Source organism: Ovis canadensis, chromosome 9 (genome assembly GCF_042477335.2).
Source record: "Ovis canadensis isolate MfBH-ARS-UI-01 breed Bighorn chromosome 9, ARS-UI_OviCan_v2, whole genome shotgun sequence".
NCBI lineage: Eukaryota > Metazoa > Chordata > Mammalia > Artiodactyla > Bovidae > Ovis > Ovis canadensis.
In genome coordinates this window covers 43,686,157-43,710,377 of record NC_091253.1, presented here as the reverse complement: position 1 = coordinate 43,710,377, position 24,221 = coordinate 43,686,157, and the positions used below count along the sequence as shown (strand labels likewise).

The 24,221-nt window shown below is 41.8% G+C and overlaps 1 protein-coding gene across 3 annotated transcripts in view; it reads right to left on the bottom strand.

Moving 5' to 3' along the window:
* The window catches only part of SNTG1 (syntrophin gamma 1), a 403,770-nt gene that overhangs the window by 66,613 nt on the left and 312,936 nt on the right, over nt 1-24,221 (bottom strand). For all 3 annotated transcript variants that reach the window (XM_069600005.1, XM_069600004.1, XM_069600006.1), the window contains exons 10-12: nt 22,376-22,458; nt 13,763-13,893; nt 6,488-6,617 (exon numbers count right to left, since the gene is read on the bottom strand). In XM_069600005.1, coding sequence (XP_069456106.1) covers nt 6,488-6,617; nt 13,763-13,893; nt 22,376-22,458 — 344 coding nt within the window. The remainder of the gene's footprint in view (nt 1-6,487; nt 6,618-13,762; nt 13,894-22,375; nt 22,459-24,221) is intronic.

Below are 24,221 nucleotides of genomic sequence, written 5' to 3'. Positions count from 1 at the left end.
GACATGTCCACTAACATTTTATGTCGACCATTGTCTCTGAGTACATACTATATAGCATTTTATTTTTAAGTTCCTCCAACATGTGATTTTAGTTCTATGAATGACATAAAATGTACGACTGAAGCTAAATCAATGATACTTCTTTGCATAGTATTTACTTAAAACAACATTCAACAAATATTGTTTTTCAAAATCAAGTCTATGCCATCAGATGTTCTTAAAATTGGGTCCTCCAGATTTATTTAAAGGAGGTGTACTTACACTCTCCTTCTAAAAATGACTTAGTAACTTCAAGATATTAGAATATGAAATGCATATAAATCAGTAGTCATTCTAAATTTTAAACTAGACAAATAAAACAAAATACATTTTAAACAAAATACATTTCATTTAAAAATAAAATTCATAATAATTAGCCTAATATGAAATCATGGGCTTCCCTGGTGGCTCAGTGGTGAAGATTCTTCCTGCCAATGCAGGAGACGGGGATTCTACTCCCTACGTCAGGAAGATCCCCTGGAAGAGAAAATGGCAACCCACTCCAGTATTCTTGCCTGGGAAATCCCATGGACAGAAGAGTCTGGCAGGCTACAGTCCATGGAGTCACAGAGTCAAACACAACTGAGCCACTAAACAATGACAAATATGAAACCTACAGATCCATTTCTGAACATCAAATTTCTTCTAAATTAAAATATTATACTGTGGTATTATTCTAGGGTGACTGCTTTTAGGCCTTTAAGGGCCTGTGGAGAATAAATGGTTGAATGCACTCAGAGGTGTTTAATGTCAGGGGCTATTTCAATGCATTACAGAGTTACAATCATTGAACCAGGGTTTTACATGGCAAAACTAAATGTGACAATGAATTTCGATAGAAAATTAAAAACTGAATATAAATGCATATTACTGAGTTAACAATAAAGATTGTATTAAATCTGAATAGAGAACAACACTTTAAAAAGTGGTTAATTACTTGAAAAACAATGCCTCACTTGCCAACTCCCAAAACAGCCCATATTTAGCCTATAGATTTAGGGCGGGTTGGGGTGGCCTGAGGCCTAACAACCTTCCTATTGCTAGCAATGGAAGTAGAAAGATAAACCTAGCAGCAGCACTTTTTGGAAGACTTCTGAGAGCTCCCTGTACAAGTGTGGCTGAGATTCTGAATGTGAGAGGCCCAGAGGCGGGAGCAGACCCTCTGCAGTCACCAGTGGGCTCAGGGGGGTGTCCACTAATCGCTCAGATGGGACCAGGTGGACCGAGGGAGAAGCAGAGCTTCTGCTTTCTCCTGCAATAACCTGGGCAGCACTTGTGATGCATGGGGCTTCAAATGCAACACAGGTCTCTACCTCAACATGTATGCTGAAGTCTGGATCCGAAAACCTATGAACACAGACAAGGGTTTTGTAAATTTGTGCTGAGGGAGAAGCTGGGAGAAGTCACTATCTCTGCATAGACATGCCCCCAGGCCTGGTTGTGGGGGGTGCATCTATGGGGCAGAAGGAATAGAAACAAACAGAACCTCATGGAAACTCCAAGCCAGCCTGCACTGGGCTGGATTAAGACATCAATCATAGTTTACAAGACCAAAGAAGGTTCATATTCTTAGGTTCTTCTAGATGCCTATGGTGGTTTGGTGGTTTCGTTGCTTAGTCATAGCCAACTCTTGAGACCCCATGGACTATAGCCCACCAGGATCCTCTGTCCATGGGGTTTTCCAGCAAGAATACTGGAGTGGACTTCCATTTCCTTCTCCAGGGGATCTTCCTGACCCAAGGATTGAACTCGAGTGTCTTGCATTGGCAGGTGGGTTCTTTCACTGCTGAGCCACCAGGGAAGCCTCCTAGACACCTATATTTAGGTATAATTAGTGAATTAGCAACGTTTTCATTGACTAATATGCCAGAAATTCATACGGCACTATTACGCTAATGGCGCATTTTAAATAATGTGCATTTCAAATAATACTCTATTCATTAATTTTAATTAAACAAATAGCAAAGTATCTATTAGTCCATTATATGTAGGTGATTTCAGAATATAATTACTGTCATAGGAAAATGCTCAGGATTATGTGTTAACTGAACAAAAGTTAATACTATCTACACAAGAAGATGGTCATTTTATTTTATATATGTAAATGAAAGCACACAGTGTCCCGGCCGTGGGCTGGGTTGCAGGCCCTGGGCACCTGGGTTTCAAACGTGCGGGGGTGTTTGATTGGCCTGTATTGGTCACAGGTGAAGAGAGCAGGTTCTATCGTTGTGGAGTCGTTAGTGAGGCTTCCTACAGAGGGGACAGGCAGTGTTTATAGTTAGAGCCTGGGCCCTCAGGACGCCTGAGGCCACCTCTGCTCCCTCAAGCTTGGCTTCTCAGGGACACTCATCAAGCAACAGCAAACTGAAAGTGATTGCTATATAATTTCCGCTGGCCCTTCATCTGCACTGAGCTCACCGTCTGCCTCCTCTTCCACACGACACCTGGTGCTGAGAGTGGGAATGTCTCCCCCTGCCCCCCAGGACTGATCAGAGCCCTCAGTGAATCTCTGGAACCAGGCAGTGCCCAGGAGGTGAGGGTCACAGGTGAAGGGAGGGGCCTGGTGCAGGGAACAAGGAGCGGCTGGTGAGTGGTCCATGTGTCTGGACTGCTCAGGCTTCTCGTAACACGCTGTCCACTCTTCACCAGGTGTGACCTCCCTCTTCAGGGCCCTAGTGCTCACTGGGTGTCCAGTGGTTCATCTAGTGAGCAGGTTCTCTGCCAGCCGGTGTCCTCTGCCCTTGACATGCACTGGACAGTGTGTGTCCCCACACTCCTGTGGGGTCTCCAAGGGTCAGCTCCTGAAGCCAGCCTCAGCAGGGCAGGAGAAGGGTGGGTGGGTTGGGGCAAGGCCCTGGGCACTCCCTGGGAGCTTTGAGGTTCCTGGAACATGGGAGACTGGGGAGCTTGGGCTGGAAGAACAGAGAAAGACTGAGGCCCAAAGAGAAGGAACTAAGGCCAGGCAGGCAGAGGCCGGCTGGCTAGGGGGCAGCTCCTTGGAAACTTCCCAAGAAAACTGCCCATTTGCTTATGACTACAATTGTCAGTTAACATCAAAGCAAAGGGTCTGGATTGTGCAACAAAATTACCAGCTAATTTTTTCCAACCTAAAAATTTATTGAAACTTCCCAGGTGTTTCAGTGGTTGGACTTGCCTTCTAACGCAGGGATTGTGGGTTCAGTCCCTGGTTGGGGAGCTAAGATCCCACATGCCTTTTGGCCAAAAAACCCAGAACATAAAACAGAAGCAATATCACAACAAATTCAATGAAGACTTAACAAATGGTTCACATTTTAAAAATCTTTAAATAAAAATAAAATTGTTCAAAAGCTTTTTTCTGGTGAGTAGCTTTCTACCAGATAAAGTAGGTTAGTTATTTTATTGAAATCCCCCCAACACAACTTCCCAAAATAAACTCTAACCATGTAAAAAGCACAGCATGATTAAGAAAACGCACTCGTGGTATATTGCTAGACTTCCCCTTGCTCTTATCCTGACTTGACTTACTGTCCCTGCCCTGTCTGATCCCACTCCCCATGGTCCACATCAAGTTGATGCCTGCATGACTGAAGTTCGTATTTGACGTGTGAGGAGAAACAATGGTGAAAACAAGACACTGCCCAGAAGTGCATCCAAGGACTCGGGAACGCCAGCTGCTATAGAAGGAAGAAAACGTCTCCCTCGGTGACACCACGCCTGTCAGAATCTCACTCTGCAACCTCTGATCACAGCTTCAGGCCTTTCTGGTAAATCTCCTTTCAGTTAGGCTTTATTTTGTTATGACTTTCAATTCACCTACGAGCTTTGTTGAGTCTTTCTAAGGCGGCAGACACAATAGAAGTTTTTCCTTCAGTTCTTCAAAACCAACAGTATTATGGAAAAAAATTCTCTTTTCAGCTTGCAAGTGTTTGCCATCTAAAATAGCAGAACTCTATGGATTAAACATGACTCCCAAATGACCCTTTTTTTGGCTCCTGCAGGTAAATGGGTAAAATAAAGGAAGATGGCTGAAATACAGCCTGCAGGAACTCAAATGACTGATGAGATGTGTGTGTGTGTGTGTGCATGTATGTATGTGTATATGTGTGAATCCTGAAGGACTGTGATCATTCCACAAAAATCACAGGGCTGCTGGTTGTTCATGCTTTTTTTTTTTTAGAATTAATATGTTTTAACTATTAAACAATGTAGTAGATACTGTCAGCTATCTGACTCAAAAGCCATTTACAGTCTTCTCTTCTTGGTCATCCCATCATAAACAGTACAAAAGGTAGAGACTAGCCACCCATTCCCAGAATTGTCATGGGGCTGAGTCAGGAGGAGGAGAAGTGAGCATTATTAGTCTAGTAAAGAGTTTCTGGAAAATTTTATCTTATCTTGATAAAAAAGGAGAGATGTAGCTGGCACTGCATATCCTTCTTCCCTTTCTTTCCTGTTCTGAACACTGAAGTGACGTTTGGAACTGTTGCAACCCTTCTGTGATCATGAGGCAGCAAACTCAAGGTAAAAGCCAACACTCTAGGAGTAGTGGGTAATAGTAGCAATAATGTGTGGACAGAGAATGGGTTCTGGGTAGATGGTAGCTTCCAAGAAATGCTGCCATCCATGACTCTCTTCATTTGGGAAAAAACCCCACTATTTGCTCCTTTGAGGTCTCTCTAACTTGTTATTGAGAGCATTCTCATTGATAAAAACATTTGGGGAAGAGAGTCTATCCTTTTTCTCATAATGAAATATGATTATGTATTTTGAAAATCTCACATATGCAACCATACATCCTCATTTAATATCACTGATTTTCAATGAACCCTTAAGAATAGAAGCATATTGCATAAATATTTGTATTTATCTATATGCAAAGACACACACATAAGTGATATATTTCAAGTACCACATTCCATTCTGATAAAGGGAACACATGCATAGGACATATGTGGAAGAATTTAGACCAGAAGAGATTCCTTTGCGTTAACAGGTAACCTTAGTAGAAATGTCACATGAAATTCTCTCTGCTTATCAATCAGGATCTATTTCAGTGCTGGAGCAGTAAAAAGTGATTGGAAAGGTTAGATTCATGAAATTCTGGCTGAGAGAGAGCTCTGCCTTTTATTTGCTTCCTTCTGTCTCTTTTAAAGATGAAGGACTGAGGGGTAGGTCTTCAGTTGCCAGAAATCAGAGCTGCTTAATGGTCTAGTCACCACTAGACATTTATTTTAGCTCAGCTTGTCCTGTGTGATTCACATTCTGGTATCCACACAGCCATTCTTCAGAAAATGAAGAATCTCAAATGACAACCGGACAAAACAGAGATGTGCAGCGTCACACACAATGAGCGAAACTATAGGGCCATTTATCAGCAGTTTGGGATTAAATCATGAAATTTAGAGTGCCGCTGCAGAAAGGAGAAGTGCAACTGTTTCCGCATCATTTCAGGGCCAGAATGGCCGAAGCACTTCTTCATTTAGCCCTCGCAGAGACCGAGGCTAACAGCATTCATTTAAGAAGAGGAGCTTAAAGTCCAGCTCAGAGCTGGTGCAGGGAGACCTGGGCTCCACACCGAGTCCCCTGACACCACAGCTCAGCTTCTCTCCTGGCAAAACTATCCCTGCAGAGGCAATCGGCTTGAATCCCCTTTGCCTGATCACAGGAGAGTGTGTTTGAAGTTACACTTCCATGGGTCCTTTCATGGTCCCTCCATGGGTCCTCCTTCACATCCGTCCTGTCCTTTTCCCTCCCCTGTATGTGATATTCACAGGCTTCCAACCATGCCCACTGAGGCTGTGAGAAACACATACCCTCCCTTGCCACCCGAAGAGAGTCCCTGTCCAGATGCTTTAGCTCAGCAGTTATTGCACAACTTTTCTTGTGATATTATTACAAGTGAGTTATTCTGAAAAGATCTAGGGGCTCAAATAATATTGCAGGCTGCTTTGCAAGTGGACAAACTAGTAAACATATAGATGTATAGATATATAGGTAGATAAATTCATATATATACATGGATTATAGATGCTGATGGATGGATGATATATATAGACAGACTGTATAGAGATATGAAATGTAAGGTAGATGGATGCATATATACATATATAAAAATATAGGTGGATGATATATATATATACATATATATATGTACAGATATAGATATTTAGTGCTTACATGTTAAATATCTATTTTCAGTTATTTAACTAATGTAGATGTTACAATGTTTGTGAGTGGAAATTTAGGTGTAAATACCATTGTACTGATACACTGGACTAAAACACTCAAGATAGAGTGGCTTTCTTTGAGCAAGTATGATCCACTTTAATAATAGCTCTTATGGTGGGTGTGCAGTGATCCATTCCTAGCAGAAGACCATACAGCTGATGGAGTTAACTTGTATACTGAAGAGGTTCACTGAGGCAGGTAGAGGAGCTTTCCCAGCATTCCTGGAACCACTACTTACGTTGTGCTTTGTGAGGCTGGAAATGTTAGTGGCTATTGCTTGCAGCCACTCCCCGCAGTCCTCCGCGGAGAGGCACTGGATGACCCCGCTGCAGACCCCGTCCACGGCGGTGACTTGGAAGGCGTTCTGCCTGCGGAGACATCAGAGCAAATCAGACCAAGACATCATCTCGGGTGTCTGTGTGCAACTTTAGATAGCTGTCTGCTCAAAAGCTCTTCTTGCAGACCACATAAATGCAGCTTCAAATTCCTCTTTCCTTATATCTTAAAAAATCTGTTATTACGTGGAACACGAAAGATGAACCCAGCTTCCCAGCTGGCACTAGTGGTAAAGAACCTACCTGCCAAGGCAGGAACCATAAGAGACGTGGGTTTGATTCCTGGGTTGGCAAGATCCCCTGGAGGAGGGCATGCAACCCACTTCAGTACTCATGCCTGGAGAATCCCCTGGACAGAGGAGCCTGGTGGGCTATGGTCCATAGTGTTGCAAAGAGCTGGACACGACTAAGCAATATAGCACACACGCATACAAATATGAACCCAGATGACACACAACTTTGAATTAAAGCATCTTGAGACACAAATAAGTTTGGAGAAAGTTGGAGATGTACAATATATTACGTAAATGGAAGCCTGTCAAAGACATTTGAGAGGGATTATCCCTGTTCCCTGAATGTCAGAAAGTTATGCATAGATGTGTATCCATTATTTTGGCTACAATCTCCTCTTGACATTTTTCAGTGCATTTCTGATGGAAAGATCGCACGAACACCCTGCACCCAGATACTGAGCATCATTTAAAACTCTCATGCTGTCATGAGCTGAAGCACTATCTCAGCTGTTCATCTAGCTGTTTGTCTTCTCAGGGATGGTTTTGGACAAGGGTCCACAGCTCTTCACGTCTAAATATTCACGGTGTAAATTTATGTGGATGTTTGCATTTCAATAACAACCACGCTCTCCTTAAAAGTGCTCTGGCCAGACTGAATATCTCTATTGTCTTTTCTTGAGTTTTTGTTGTTGTTAGAGAAAATTAAATAATGCTATCCTAAGTTGTTTACAAATGTGCTGTTGAGTTTAAAGCAGCTTTCCACAGCTTTAATTACTTACTTTTATTTTTCTGTTTCAAGTTCTTGCATGTTTCAATATAAGCTTAATGGAGAGGAATAGATAAAAATCCCAAAATGAATAGAAAGTAGCCAAATGCCTCATGCTTGAAAATTACTCTGTGGTGCAACACAATACACTTCAGAAAATGCACAAACTATCTTTAAATCCCAGGCAGTTTTGAAGCAATAGACAAATGATGTAGTTCAGCATTCCAAAAGCTATGTAAATAGTGTACATTTATATGTTTTTCTCCAATTAAATTGCTTTTTTGTCTCTTCTGAATTTTGTTAAGTAGGTGTTTGTGGATATTGCACATATTTCAATTTCAAAAATAAAGACACTCCAGCCAGCAATTATCTGCCCCGGCTTCATCATGAGGGTGGTGTCTCTCCTATCCCATGAGACTGGTCCAGACCTAAGAACCGGACACGCTCCAGAAACTTTCACACTGAAGGCCCTTTGGATCCACATTATTAATATTTTTAAAGACATTTGTTCTGATAAACTTGACCAAGCACTTTCAACTGATTATGGGAAAGTGTTCAAATATTCTTTTTTATTTGCTCTGAAAAACACATGAAAAGTCTGAGAGGGAGCAACTATTGTCTGTCTCTTTGAAATAATGTTCTTTTGAATTTGTGACAAGAAAAAAACAGGCACCGCACAAAAAGAATACTGTAACTTCCTGTGACTTTCTCAACTTTAATTTTGATATTCACTAGTGAGTAAGACATTTAAGATATGCAGACAGAAGCTCAACTATCCATGGAAAATGGGAACTAATTTGAGTTAGCAACAACGTTTCTTTCTGCTTTCTGATTATCATAACTGTTGCTTCATGTTCCGTAAATTAAAGCATGTCTTGAACATATTTGTCCTCTCTGCTGTAAATGAATCATGGCAGCTGGGTATTTTTAGCTGATTAGAGTTGATGCACATAGAGGAAACCCACAACCCACGCAATCTCACATGGCACACAGTCTCCACAGTCATTTACAAGGACTAACCTCTATAAACCCAGGCTTATACACTAATATATACCAAATTTGCATTCTGTTTCCACTTTTCAGGTTATTTGTTGGAAGCCCTTTCATGAATATAAGTGAAATATTTCAACAGTTTCTTTGATTACATACAACCTCTTACAAAATAAATAGGTCATCAAGATATTAGCCTGGGCCCTGTTTCTGCTTCTGCTATTGAATAAATAAGAGTACCGGCACATTAGTCCACTTAGTTGTGCCCCAATTTCCCCTAACAGAGAATAAGGGGAATATACTTTACAGATTTGACAAATATTTATGGAGTAACTGGTGGGACCCAAATCCTCTCATTGATCACTGAAGCACTGAGAAAGAACTGCCAACGTGTGACCCTGAGGCGATATTTAAGAGAGTTTGGTGAGCATGAGTCACCCAGCACTTAGCCAGAGCCCCAAGGCTGTGCTGATATTTGTGCTTCTAGAAAATGGAATTCTTTGGGTCAAGATAATCAGTAATTGTAAAAAAAAGAAAGAAAAACAAAGTTTGTTTTTTTCAGCTTGCTTGACCATATACTTTCTGAAATCAGTAAACTACACTACCCACCGGAGAAGGCAATGGCACCCTACTCCAGTACTCTTGCCTGGAAAATCCTAAGGATAGAGGAGCCTGGAAGGCTGCAGTCCATGGGGTCGCGAAGAGTTAGACACGACTGAGCGACTTCACTTTGACTTTTCACTTTCATGCATTGGAGAAGGAAATGACAACCCACTCCAGTGTTCTTGCCTGGAGAATCCCAGGGACGGGGGAGCCTGGTGGGCTGCCGTCTATGAGGTAGCACTGAGTCGTACATGACTAAAGCACGTTAGCAGCAGCAGCAGCAGCAGCAGCAGCAGCAGCAGCACACTACCCACTAAGTAGGGCTTCCCAGGTGGTGCTAGTGGTAAAGAACCTGCCTCCCAATGCAGGAGACATAAGAGATGTGGGTTCGATCCCTGGGTCCAGAAGATCCCCTGGAGGAGGGCATGGCAACCCACTCCAGTATTCTTGCCTGGAGAAGAGGATCCCATGGACAGAGGATCCTGGCAGGCTACGGTCCATGGGGTCACAAAGAGCCAGACACGACTGAAGTGACTTAGCATACACATGCACCTGCTAAGTTAGCATTGAGGTATTGGGAAATATGAAAATTTAACAACATTTGTAGTAGTCTTGACAATTCCTAGATTAAATTACGATTCTTTGTACACACACACAGATACAAACACACACACACTTGCTCAAAAAAACCCCACAATGACAAGATTATAAGTTAGATAATTTGAACTTTTTTCCACTTTCCACTCAATATTGTTTTCTATTTTTCTAATGATTCTTGATCACTACTCTGGCAACAAAAGTTATGCTCAAATGTTGCTAAATTTCAAAGTAGTTTTTTCCATTTAAACTACAAATTTATTCTTCCCTTGCATGAAAAATTCATAAATAATTGTCAATATGCATATACATCAATATATACAATTCTTATTTACACAGTTAGTAATTCATGTTTGCATTCATTGTTCATCACGTGCCACATGCAGGCACATGCAGGAGAAGTTTACTTTGTGAGGAGTGAGGAGGAGAAGGCGGTGGCGGAGGGGCATTGCAAGCAGGAGGGAGAGTCGCAGAGCCTTAGCTGCACCAGTCTGGAGTGGCTGGACGGCCTTGTCCAGGAGGGGGTTAGTGGGACTGTGGGAAAGCAGGCAGAGTTGGACAGGGCAGAAGGGTGAACATCATGGAAGGAACTTCAAGTCTATGGGAACCACGGCTGAACCTCCATGGAGAACCTCATAGTCAGAATTGTGTGCACTGGGTTGATTGTGTCAGACTAGGTAGGATGACCGGCAAATACGAGCTGATGTGGGACTGAAATGCACATGTGTGAGTGGGAGAGAAAGTAAACTTTAGCTCAAGGATATTGCAAAGGCAGTGGACCAACGAGAGCTTCCTATAAAGGAAAATGAGGGAGCAGGGTCTGGGGTCCACCTGGATGGATGGCTTATACGGGGGATAGGAGAAAAAGCACACACTTTAGACAGGAGGTGATTCCTCCAAAAACAAACAGCAGCAGCATGAAGGCATAATGGGCTTAGAGGAATGGGGGCTGTATGGAAATTAATCTGTTTCTCAGTCTATTCAGGATTTCTATTCTATAGTTAATACAATGACACACTTTCTTCTCCTTAATAACCTTCCCATTCTAATCTCCTGACACTGAAATGTTCTGCAATATTATGATACTTCAGAATTGAACTGAAACACATATTTCCAAGTCATTATTATACACTGAACATAAACTGTCTTATTATTGATAAAATGTTATGATGTTTTCATTCATATTTACACAATAGATATGACAGTAACACAACTTTGTTGCAATTAAATATTAGAGGTATTATATCACCAAAGTTTAAATTATGGGCCTTGGAAAAACCAACCAACATATAACATCCTGGGTTTTGATCCCAGTTCAACAATTTTGTATATTTGTCATCATGGGCCACTAATTTATCTTTTCTCTTTTATTGAGCTCCTTCAGGGAAAGAAGCAAACGCAACATCTTGCATATAGACATTAAATCGATATTTATTGAGTGAATGAGTGAACAGTAAATTAGCTCTTGAATCTGAATTGTTGTGCAATCCACTCAGAAGAGTGTTGTGTTTATAACTGCTTATTACTGTCATAGTCACTGAGTGTAATTAATTCGACTGCTAAAAGCTGTTGATGTGTTGAGGTGTCATAAAAATAAAAATGGAAGAAGTATCTAGTCATACAGTTTCCTTTGTCTCATAAATTTTTTTAGCTAAACATTTCTACATCATTTAACTACAAAAGATTTTTTAAGTAAAAAGAACAAATATACACACTAAAAACACCGTTAATAGAAATATTTTAAAACTTCTTAAAGCAGAAGACAGATAGATCCAAAAGAAACAAATAAACAGAAATAGAAAGATTAAAAGTAGGACATATTTGAATAATAGTTATCTGAAAACAAAAAAAAATATCTTGAGGAATTTAAGATACATATATAATTCAACCTTGAATATTCATTGGAAGGACTGATGCTGAAGGTGAATCTCTAATACTTTGGCCACCTGATGCAAAGGGCCGAGTCACTGGCAAAGACTCTGATGCTGGGAAAGACTGAGGGCAGGAGGAGAAGGAGGTGACAGAGGATGAAATGGTTGAATGGCATTGGTGACTCAATGGACATGAGTTTGAGCAAACTCTGGGAGATGGCGAAGGACAGGGAAGCCTGGCGTGCTGCAGTTCATAGAGCTGCAAAGAGTTGGACATGACTCAGCGACTGAACAACAACAACAACAACAATATAATTCAAATATCTTCAGAAATATGCACAAAGATAAGAAAGAAATAAAGGAATTAGTTAAGGTGTTTTAAGTTTCTAGAATTTCCTGAAAGGGGTAAAATTAGTAAGTTGTACTGGTGGTGGTTTAGTTGCTAAGTCGTATTTATGACTCTTGCAACTCCATGGACTATAGCCCACCAGGCTCCTCTGTCGATGAGGTTCTCTAGGCAAGAATACTGGAGTGGGCTGCCATTTCCTTCTCCAAAATAAGTTGCATTAAACACTAATAAATAGTGCATGGTGGTCTGAGTATTGGTGCCACACCTCCTAGTAACATTTTGAAATCCCAGTGACCAACATGGTGGTGCCAAGAGGAGATGCTGAAGCCACGAGGGTCAAGGCCTCATGCACAAGATCAGTAGTTCGTAAAAGAGTCTCTGGAGTGACCCCTGGCCCCACCCCAAGGGAGGACAGAGGAGAAGACAGCGGGCACAAACTAGGAGTGGTCTTCATCAAAGAACATGAGGACTCAGCCATGATCTGGATGCCTTAAACCAAGGCTTCCAGCACCCAGAGCTGTAAGAAACCATTTCTGTTGTTTGCTGCGAGTATTGGGGCTTCCCAGGTGGCACAATGGTAAAGTACCCACCTGCCAAGGCAGGAGACACAGGTTAGATCCACGGGTTGGGAAGATCCCCGGGAAGAGGTAATGGCAAACCACTCCAGTATTCTTGCCTGGAGAATCCCAGGGACAGAGAAGCCTGGTGAGGCGACAATCCATGAGGTCACAAAAGAGTCTGACATGACTAAGTGACTAGACAACAACAACTGCTATTATTATCTGCCATATTTTGTCATAGCAGCCTGGAAGGACTAAGACATATGGTGTAATGTTTAGACAATAACTAAAACCAAACAAAAGGTGTATAGATAGTGATATAATAGAGGGAATATTAAAAATTTAAATATGTAATTACTTTGAAAATTAAAAATAAGTTCAAAAAAAAGAATAGAAAAACTAGCGTGTTGATGCAAAGGACTTTTTTTCTTGAATATGTACAAAACTCTCAAATCTCACCAGTAAAAAATAAAACGGTAAAAAATACATAAGTAAAGCCAATTACTAAATAATCAAGAAACAAAGAGATATTTCACCAAAGAGGATTTCCTGTGATAAAAACGCACATGGAAAGATGCTCAACATTATTAGGACACACAAATTCAGGTCATGTGACACAGTGTACCCACACCTTACATCAATAAGAAGGCTAAAGTGGAAGATGGCAGCAACTCTAACCTAAGTCTGCAGCTGCTGGGCTGAGCGAGGTGACCCGAGGAGGGGCTGCTAGACTCTCTACCCTCTTCCCACACTGACCGCTCTGGCTCACAGGGACCTCCGGCCCCACTCCACCTGTTCTCCCAAAGACGGCGTGAGGCGGTGGGCAGGGGCTGACTGCCCTCAGCTTCCCCTCCATCCCTGCCTCTGTGAGCAGGTTCCACGGAGAGCTGGGGTTTCACCACTAACTGCAGCAACAGCATAGTGTCCACGGCCACAGCCATCCACTCTCCTTGGTGGCAGAAAGGCCGACCCAATCATGGAGCGGAGGCCCCACGAGGGGAATGGCCACAGGGGTGGAGCTGGTGTCTGAGGGTTCCCAGGGCTTGGTCAGCAGGGCTGAGAAGCGAGCCAAGCCCACGCCCACCATTTGCACTGTGGTGTGTTTGCTACCTGGCCCTCTTCCCACTTTTGGAAGCACACTGAACAAGGAATCACAGTCCAGTCACCAGCCAGTCTCCAGGCCTTGCTGTTGGCGCCGGTGGAACTCACCGGCTCAGGTCAGTCCCGGGCAGGTACTGGGAGAACCGTGAGTGCAGCAGCGGGATGAGTCTCAGGTCGCACCACCGCTTCTCCCACCGCAGCCCTGGGGACGCGGGCCACGATGAGCAGGACAGCGTGTCCTGAAAGGAAAACAGACTTTCAGCATCTGGCCACAAACCCCTTCCACCATAGGGCTATTTCCCCCTAAGCAATCCAAAGATAGGGATAGAATGCCATGGGATATCCATATTGACCGGCAATGAAATTACATTTGCTAATGTCTCCATTAATGGAATCCTATAAGAAAGTGAGGAGGGGATCGTTGAGATGAAAAATCATAGTGAAAAACATATGAAAATAATGGGTCAGGAGCTGGAAGTAAAAATAAAATTGGGACAACTGAATCCATTCAAGAATGCAAAGATGGGTCAAAACTGTAACTGTGATGAACTAGCAGGTAACAAAAAAATAAGTTCAATTAGCAAGTATTTTCTATCTGTGAAGCACAAAACATTACAAGGGCTTGTGATTCATTGGTTAGTTAAAAATATTTTTGAATAGAAAGAATATTCCTCTAAAACAACTCTCAAACAGTACTCAAGGAAATCATTGTCAATTTATTTAACTTTATAAGATGTTCGTATTTTCTTGTATCGTTTTAAAGTTATGTTAAGATAACCACTACTGGTTTGAAATTCCATGTATTTTAAATTCCATTAAAAGTCTGTGTTTTTTTCCTTTTGTACAGAGAAGACATACATTTGAATAAAATTTGAGCTTTTCAGTGGGTGTTGATCAGTGTTTGTTTCATTTTCTTTCACTGGTCTCCTTGGCTCTAGTACAGGGAATGATGCTGGTGCGTAGGTTGTCCTGGGTTCTACCAGCCAAGGCTCAGTTTGATCAGAGAGCTGATTTCTCTCTAGTCCAGAGATTCTTTGTGTATAGATGGGTGCTTAGTCATGTCCGATGCTTTGTGTCCCCATGGACTGTAGCCCACCATGCTCCTCTGTTCATGGGATTTCCCAGGTAAGAATTCTCTCATTCTTGAGTGATGATACTAGAAGGAGTTCAATATTGAACTTCTGTGAGTCTAGATATTATTAACCTTTTCTTCTGGTATTAATTTCTTCAAAATTGCTTATGGCAAAAACAAAAAAATCTTCCAATATTTTCACCAAAGGTTGAGTGCTCTCTGGTATTACTATGTTAATTGTCAACAGCTGTGCCAGTGAAAGTCCATGAAATCCTTGGAGCAGTTTGGAGCACCTGGAAGGGAGGTCTGGCTTAGACGGTCAAGAGGCCCCTTGGTGTCCAGTCTCTCAAGCACTCAGCCTTTGTGTAGGATGGTCACGTTCAGGGCTTCCATGGTGACTGAGATGCAGAGACCCAGGGTTGACATCAACCATCCCCTTTCTCCTCCTGTCAAATGTCACAGACAATCAGCACGTGGTCCAGGTGAGGCACCATGGGGAGAGGGCTGAGACTCCCATTAGAATGAAACCACCTGGGTTCAGAATCATGCTTCCCCAACTGATGTGTCCTGGGAGAGTCACTCACCAAGTCTGTGCACCCATGCATCTGTCTCCAAAGTCATGGCTGTCATCAAGAAAACCCACAACTCCTCCTAAGTCTTTTCTGCATAGGGGTACTTGAAACCACCACCCTATGTGACATCCTGGGGAAAACAGATGTGGCTTTCTTGGTCAGGCTGGACCCAAACAAGCAGCCCAGAGAAGCGAGCAGCAGAAACCCACTTGTGGGCTTTTGCTTGAGGCCCCACCTGGGAGGCTGTGCAGTCAGGCATTGACCAGAGGCCCCCAGCTGGTCAGCAGCAGTGTCAGGATCCACCTAGACCTATATCTCTCTGACTCCACAGCCAACATGTGGCCCAGAGCCCAACATATAACATTCATAATCAGAGCTGAAATGATGGAAAGAATGACTCAGATTTTTGTCTTGATTATTTCACAATTCTGCAAAGTTACTTCAGGCAAATTATTTACAGATGGACCCTCGTTGTTCATGAAAAGCACAAAGAACTCCTCTCACTCTATTGTTCCTTGAACAAATGGACAGAACAAGTAAAAGAACATAAAAGACATAAGAAATGGAATATAGAGAATGAAATCACCATAGGAGAGGATGATAAGCTTTACCAATCACATTTTATAGACTTCGTGTGCTGGCAGGTATGAAAATACACATGACCTTTGACCCTTCCTGATATAGCACCTCAACCTGGAGTCTTTAAGTATAAAAGTTGAAAAATGTTAGTTCCTTGTACATTTCTTTCTCATAAAAAATATGTTATAAATCCCACTTCTGCTATTGAAATAATCAAGGTTAGTGCATTTCATTTTATAGATTTGTTATTTACAGTGAAATATCTGTTGTCTTTTGAAAATTATTTACACTTATTGCTTAAATTATGATATACGATTATGATATTATTAGAATATAAATTTACTTTCTAGTCTTTTTCTGTAACAACTGCCATAATTGTTTTTAATTGCATGCAAATGATCTAACAACACAAAGATTTTTATGGTTTTAAGGCCCATAACTAACTTTCAAAACATTTATTCTTCATGTCAAGAATGTTGTTTCCTATAATAGTAATAGCACAAATGGGAAAAGTAGCATTAACAGTCTTTGCTTTAAAATAAACTCTTGCCTGACTTCAGACTATACTACAAAGCTACAGTCATCAAGACAGTATGGTACTGGCACAAAAACATAAATATAGATCAATGGAACAAAATAGAAAGCCCAGAGATAAATCCACACACCTATGGACATCTTATCTTTGACAAAGGAGGCAAAAATATACAATGGAGAAAAGACAATCTTTTTAACAAATAGTGCTGGGAAAACTGGTCAGCTACCTGTAAAAGAATGAAACTAGAACACTTTCTAACACCACACATAAAAATAAACTCAAAATGGATTAAAGATCTAAATGTAGGACCAGAAACTATAAAACTCCTGAGGAGAACATAGGCAAAACACTCTTTGACGTAAGTTACAGCAAGATCCTCTATGACCCACCTCTCAGAGTAATGGAAATAAAAGCAAAAAGATCTAATTAAACTTAAAAGCTTTTGCATAATGAAGGAAACTATAATCAAGTTGAAAAGACACCCTTCAGAACAGGAGAAAATAATAGCAAACAAAGCAACTGACAAAGAATTAATCTTAAAAATATGCAAGGAAATTACACAGCTCAATACCAGAAAAATAAATGACCCAATCAAAAATGGACCAAAGAACTAAACCGACATTTCTCCGAAGAAGACATACAGATGGCTAACAAACACATGAAAAGATGCTCAACATCACTCATTTTCAGAGAAACACAAATCAAAACCACAATGAGGTACCATCTCACGCTGGTCAGAATGGCTGCTATCAAAAAGTCTACAAACAATAATTGCTGGAGAGGGTGTAGAGAAAAGGGAACCCTCTTATACTGTTGGTGGGAATGCAAACTAGTACAGTCAGTAAGGAGAACAATGTGGAGATTCCTTAAAAAAAACTGGAAACAGAACAGCCATATGACCCAGAAATCCCACTGCTGGCCATACACATTGAGCAAACCAGAACTGAAAGAGACACATGTACCTCAGTGTTTATTACAGCACTGTTTACAATAGCTAGGACATGGAAGCAACCTAGATGTCCATCCACAGATGAGTGGATAAGAAAGCTTTGGTACATATACACAATGGAATATTACTCAGCTATTAAAAAGAACACATTTGAATCAGTACTAACGTGGTGGGTGAAACTGGAGCCTATTATACAGAGTGAAGTCAGAAAGGAAAACAGCAATACAGAATATTAATGCATATATATGAAATTTAGAAAGAGGGTAATGACAACCCTATGTGTGAGATAGCAAGAGACACAGATATGAAGAACAGACTTTTGGACTCTGTGAGAGAAGGCGAGGGTGGGATGATTTGAGAGAATAGCATTGAAACCTGTATATTATCATATTTAAAAGAGATGACCAGTCCAAGTTTGATGTATGAAACAGGACACTCAAAACCGGTGCACTGGGACAACCCAGAGGGCGGGCATGGGGAGGGAGGTGGGAGGGGGCTTCGGGATTGGGGACACACACACACCCGTGGCTGATTCATGTCAATGTATGGCAAAAACCACCACAATATTGTAAAGTAATTAGCTTATAATTAAAATTAATTAATTAAAAAATAAACTCTTTTTACAAAATGTAACACATTTCAAGGTATATTCCCATTCAAGATCTCAAGAACAATGATCAGGCCAAAGCAGAAATGCATACAGAGCAAAAGTGTGCTGTGTCAGTTACTCAGTCATGTCCAACTCTTTGTGACCCCATGTCTACCAGGCTCCTCTATCCATATGATTTTCTAGGCAAGAACACTGGAGTGTGTTGCCATTCTCTTCTCCAACGGATCATCCTAACCCAGGGATCGAATCCCCATCTCCTACATTGACAGGCGGGTTCTTTACCATCTGACCCGCCAGGGAAGCCCATATAGGGCAAAATTCAGATCCAAATTTTGTTAAGGACTTGGCATAGAAAGCACTGATTAAAGGTGAATAATGAGAATGTTTCTCAGAATCTGGTGAGCTAGTTGCCTGAGTTTAAGCCTCCTGGTAAGAACAAGGCAAACTCTCTCTTCACCTTGATGAGCAAACTGGGAGAATCTCATGTGTCCTAAAATTAGTGACCTCAAGTCCTTGGGAGGACTAGGCTATACTGTTATGTAAGGCAGTGGAGTGATGTTAACATATCATCCGATGTTAATTTCTCATATGTTTCAAATGTTGTCCTAAATACATAAGCAACGTTTCAGGAAACTCAAACAGCATCTGCTTACTCAAAATTTGCTTCAGAAAATAAATATGGCGCAGGAACTGAACATAGCATCCCTGGGCTGGGACAGAAATGAGGACTAGACACAGCAAGGACTGATGCTCCTCCTAGGGACCTGACTCCACGATGCACGTTCCAGGAACAAGTGCCACAAGGCGCCCTGCTGTCCAGGTTCCCAGGTACCTCATTATCAGTGACAAGTCAGAAGGACACAAGCCCCTAATCTTACAAATCTCTGAGTAGACCATCCTCCACCCCCAAAACCGGCCACCAAGTCTGCACGACCCACTAATTCCTGAGCGGCCTCAAGTTTGGTATGAAGTCTTCCAATTCTGGTTGATTTAAATTAAATCAGATGTTCAAAGTCTCTAGCAGACCTTTCTCTGATATTAGGATGCTAATGTCCACTGTTCTTTTTCTGCTAATGTTACAGTTTATTTCACGCATTTGCGTATAGATTTGGGGTTTAAACTTTATTGGGTCAGGAACCATAATTAACTGTTTCCCATGGCACCTAAACAGATTCCCACATGGTAGGTTCTCAGCAAATATCCATTTGATTGAGATGCAATGCAATTATTGTCTTTGCTTTTATTGTACTTTAATTTATATGTGTCTTGATTCTTTTCGTCTAAAACATTGCAAGTGCTATTAACACTTTTAAAGATCCTTGCATGCATGTGTGTGATAAGTCATTTCAGTCGTATCTGACTGTTTGCAACCCTATGGACTGTAGCCCACCAGGCTTCCCTGTCCATAGGATTCTCCAGACAAGACCATTGGAGTGGATTGCTATGCTCTCCTCCAGGGAATCTTCCCAATCCAGGAATCGAGCCCTCATCTCTTACCTCTCCTGCTTGACAGACAGCTTTGCTACTATTAGTGCCACCTCAGTTCAGTTCAGTTCAGTGGCTCAGTCATGTCCGACTCTTTGCGACCCCATGAATCACAGCACGCCAGGCCTCCCTGTCCATCACCATCTCCCGGAGTTCACTCAGACTCACATCCATCGAGTCCGTGATGCCATCCAGCCATCTCATCCTTGGTCGTCCCCTTCTCCTCCTGCCCCCAATCCCTCCCAGCATCAGAGTCTTTTCCAGTGATCAACTCTTCGCATGAGGTGCCCAAAGTACTGGAGCTTCAGCTTTAGCATCATTCCTTCCAAAGAAATCCCAAGGTTGATCTCCTTCAGAATGGACTGGTTGGATCTCCTTGCAGTCCAAGGGACTCTCAAGAGTCTTCTCCAACACCACAGTTCAAAAGCATCAATTCTTTGGCACTCAGCCTTCTTCACAGTCCAACTCTCACATCCATACATGACCACAGGAAAAACCATAGCCTTGACTAGACGGACCTTAGTCGGCAAAGTACTGTCTCTGCTTTTGAATATACTATCTAGGTTGGTCATAACTTTTCTTCCAAGGAGTAAGTGTCTTTTAATTTCATGGCTGCAGTCACCATCTGCAGTGATTTTGGAGCCCCCCAAAATAAAGTCTGACACTGTTTCTACTGTTTCCCCATCTATTCCGCATGAAGTGATGGGACCGGATGCCATGGTCTTCGTTTTCTGAATGTTAAGCCAACTTTTTCGCTCTCCTCTTTCACTTTCATCAAGAGGCTTTTTAGCTCCTTTTCATTTTCTGCCATAAGGGTGGTGTCATCTGCATATCTGAGGTTATTGATATTTATCCTGGCAATCTTGATTCCAGCTTGTGGTTCTTCCAGTCCAGCTGTTTCTCATGATGTACTCTGCATATAAGTTAAATAAGCCCTAAAGATCCTTAGCAAAGTGAAACAATGTTCAATCCAATGCTAAAAATGGAAATCAAACATGTCTCTTGAAGCGGAAAGACATAACTCAGAAAGAAAAGTCTATGATGATGGAGTTTTTAAAGATTTGACAGTTGGATTTATTTGGAACAGTTGTGTTGTGGAACTGCTGAGTGGTTTCCTTACTGCAGTCAGATCTTTGTAAGGAAGTCATTGACTCAAGCACCACACTCAGGCACAAGTGGTGAACTCAAGTCCACAGACACTGCTGTGTATGTGATGGGAAGAGAATAAAGCAGCCTGAATGGCTCCCACCCACCGACCTTCCTCCTTCCGTCTCCTTTTTACAGAGGGGTCCACGGGTATGGGGCAGGGACTAGAATAACATGTCACTCAGCGTGTTCAGCTCTGCAGAAGAACAGCTCTTCCCCCCTCTCAGGAGAGAGAGAAGGAGGCTCTGATGTGAGGGACAGATTGGGGAGGTCTCCGGAGAAAGGGGATGAGGAGGGAACCTGGCAGGATGTGGGCTCCTGACGGGCGGGGTGGACACTGTATCGCCTGCCTGCCAAGGCTGGAGGGCTGCTCCGTGCCCCATCTCTGTGTCCTTGGCTGCAGCCACAGTGGGGACAGGGTGCTGAGCCTTGATTCCAGGCAGAGGCTCCTTTCAGAGGGGAGACGGTCGACTCACAAGTGTGGGGGTCAAGGCACCACCCGTGAAAGGACCCGAAAGACAGCAGAGGCGTCAGAAGCATGTTGACCACAGGGATGGATGAGAGCACGCAGGAGGTGGAGGCTGGGCTGCAGCGGCGAGATGGAGCTGACGGGCGCGCGGACCGACGCCTGTATTCACTTCCTACACATGCGCTCATTGTTTGAGTCACTTAGACTTTGCCGCCTTCTGAAGACCACATTTTAGATATTATCCCCCATGTGACAGTTACTTCTCTGGTGACAGAAGTGAGAGAGGGCAGTGAAGTACCAGATGTGGTTGGTTTACTCTTGCAGAGACAACCTGGTGGTGCCAATGGTTCCTCTTTCAAAACAAAAAAGGCAAAGGAAAATGACTGGGAGCCAGCTGGACTTGGCTGAGACTGATGCTCTGCGGTTCAGTGCATTGAGGCCAGAGGCATGAAGATGCTCAGAAGGAGGACTTTGAAGTGAAATGCCACAGTGAAGTCAAGAATTTCCAATGGAGAGTGAATCATACAGGTCAGAGGAAGCTCCATGTCTTATACATCCTAATACTTGGAACAGAAAAATAAAATTCTTCATAAGTGAGCTCTGCTTCTCTTCATGTTTGTGAGCACAGGGTTAACTGACCATCTTACATTTAACCAGAAGGATTCGTTTTGTCTTTAGAATGTGTGCATGTTTCAAAGGGTGAAATACAAGGAAGTTCAAAATATTTATAAAAGAAAAAGAACTTCAAAGTATAGGTGGAAAATAAAAATCAGCACTTTATTAAATGTGTATAAAACCAATATGCTGATTTTATCAATTATTAACATCCTTCACATTTTATACAATGTGTAGATTAGATTTTCATCTTTATCATTTTGCATTAATTCCCTGGTGTGCGTGAAGGTGGCTAAGAAATCCTAATATATCACAAATTATATAGCTACTTTTTGTGAAATAATTTCAAATGAAAAATGATAACAGATTATGTCAAATTACATATAAGATGCCATGTTATAAAATGATTTACGATCTTCTATGTGACCTCTCGAAGTTAAGTCTCTACAGCTTACAAAGGGCTTAGTGAAGACCTGAGAGGAGAAAAATGACATTAAAAAAATAACAGACCTACTTATTTACCTCCTCCCTGGATTAGCATAATTCTGAAAAAATAAAGCAGCCAAGGATTTCAAGTCTGTCAGAGAAGCCAGGTCCCAGAGCAGTTTGAGCAAATTCTAACTCCGTGTACCCTGGGCTTTGTCTAGGTTCCCTCCTCATTAGTGGGGACCATGCCCTGGGCATCTTACTGTGTTGTTGGGATGGTAGTTGAGGTGCAGGCCACTGTCACAGAGTGGGGAGGAGGTGCCGCTGCTCTGGTCGCTCGGTGCACCTGCGGGAAGAGTCAGAGCATTGCTGGTTAGAAGCCCGCCCGCTCTGCAGGGACATCTGCTGTCCCATGAACTTCAGGTCACTTCAGGTATCATGCAAGCCAGGGAATAGAATTATCTCTGTTTTATTTATGTCAAAGCCAGAGTTTTGGAAGTAAGCAAAAATAAAAATGAAAACCTAAAGTGGATCCTAAAAGAGACCTGCAAATATTTATCTTTGATTTCAGAAGCATTAAGGTTTTATTAAGGGAAGCATTCAACCATATAAAAATACTATTTCATTTTATTACCCGAAGAGGCCTATTCTTGTGAACCATACTTAAAATGTGCAAGATTTTATTTGGCTACAAAGTCCTACTTAATTTTGTGCACTAATCTACTAGCAAATCTCCTGTGTATTTACCATAATTTTCCATAACGCAAAGTTTGTAAGTGCTCTGTCTCCACAAGCACTCTTGCTGTGTACACTGTCACTGGGAGCACCTTCATTGACACACAATCAATTTACAACTAAAATAGGTCATATTAGATCCTGATGAGAAAACTACAAATATCTATTTTTAAAGATGAGTAATAAAAAATAAAGATTTGTGATTTTCTAAGATTTTACAATTTAGTGATTGCTTCAAAGATATAATAACCTAGGTACCAAAGTCCCACTAAAATATCACAGGAAAAATACATCTGGAAATCTTTAATGAACATAGATTAAAAAATAATAACAATACTTTACAAATTAAAACCTGTAATATATCTATAAAGATACAGCATGATCATGGTGTTTATCCTAGGAATGCAAGCTTTATTTGGCATTCAAAATGAACTTTTAAAAAGTTACCATATCAACAGAAAAAAAAATTTTGAATGTAGTATCTCAATGGATGAAAAAAAATATTTGACACAATTCAACATCAACTTCTACTAAAACAAAGAAAGAAAATGAAATATCTTCAGGAACCAGGATTAGAAGGGTGTCTGTACTTTAACTGGGGCTTCCCTCATGGCTCAGCTGGTAAAGAATCCACCTGCAAAATGGGAGACTTGGGTTCGATCCCTTGCTTGAGAAGATCCCCTGAAGACAGGAATAGCTATTCACTCCAGTATTCTGGCCTGGAGAAGTCTATGGACTGTATAGTCCATGGGGTCGCAAATAGCTGGACATGACTGAGCAAATTTCACTTTCTATTCTAGCCCAATAAAAGGCACCTGTGTTATACAGAGTGAAGTAAGTCAGAGAAAGAAAGACAACTATTGTATATTAATGCATACATGTGAAATCTAGAAAAGTGGTACGGGGGACAGACACAGAGAAGAGACTTGTGGACACAGTGGGGAAAGGAAAGAGTGGGATGAACGGAGAAAGTGGCGCCAACATACACACACTACTGTGGGCAAAGTAGATAGCTAGTGGGAAGCTGCTCAATGACACAGGGAGCCCAGCCTGGTGCTCTGTGACGACCTATAGGGGTGGGATGGGGGTGGGGAGGCTCAAGAGGGAGGGGAATTATGAATAATTATGGCTGATCTGTATTGTGGTATGGCAGAAACCAACAAAACACTGTAAAAAATTTTCCCTCCAATTAAAAATAAAGTAAGTAACTATTTTAATAATAAAAAGGGCAAATATGAGCACCCACAGCTGACAGCACACTTAACAGTGAAAAGCTGGATGGTGTCCACCAGTATCTTGCACAGGGGAAGGACATCAGCACTTAGGACTTCATTCAACACATTGCTAGAGGACCACCCCATTACTATGTGCAAA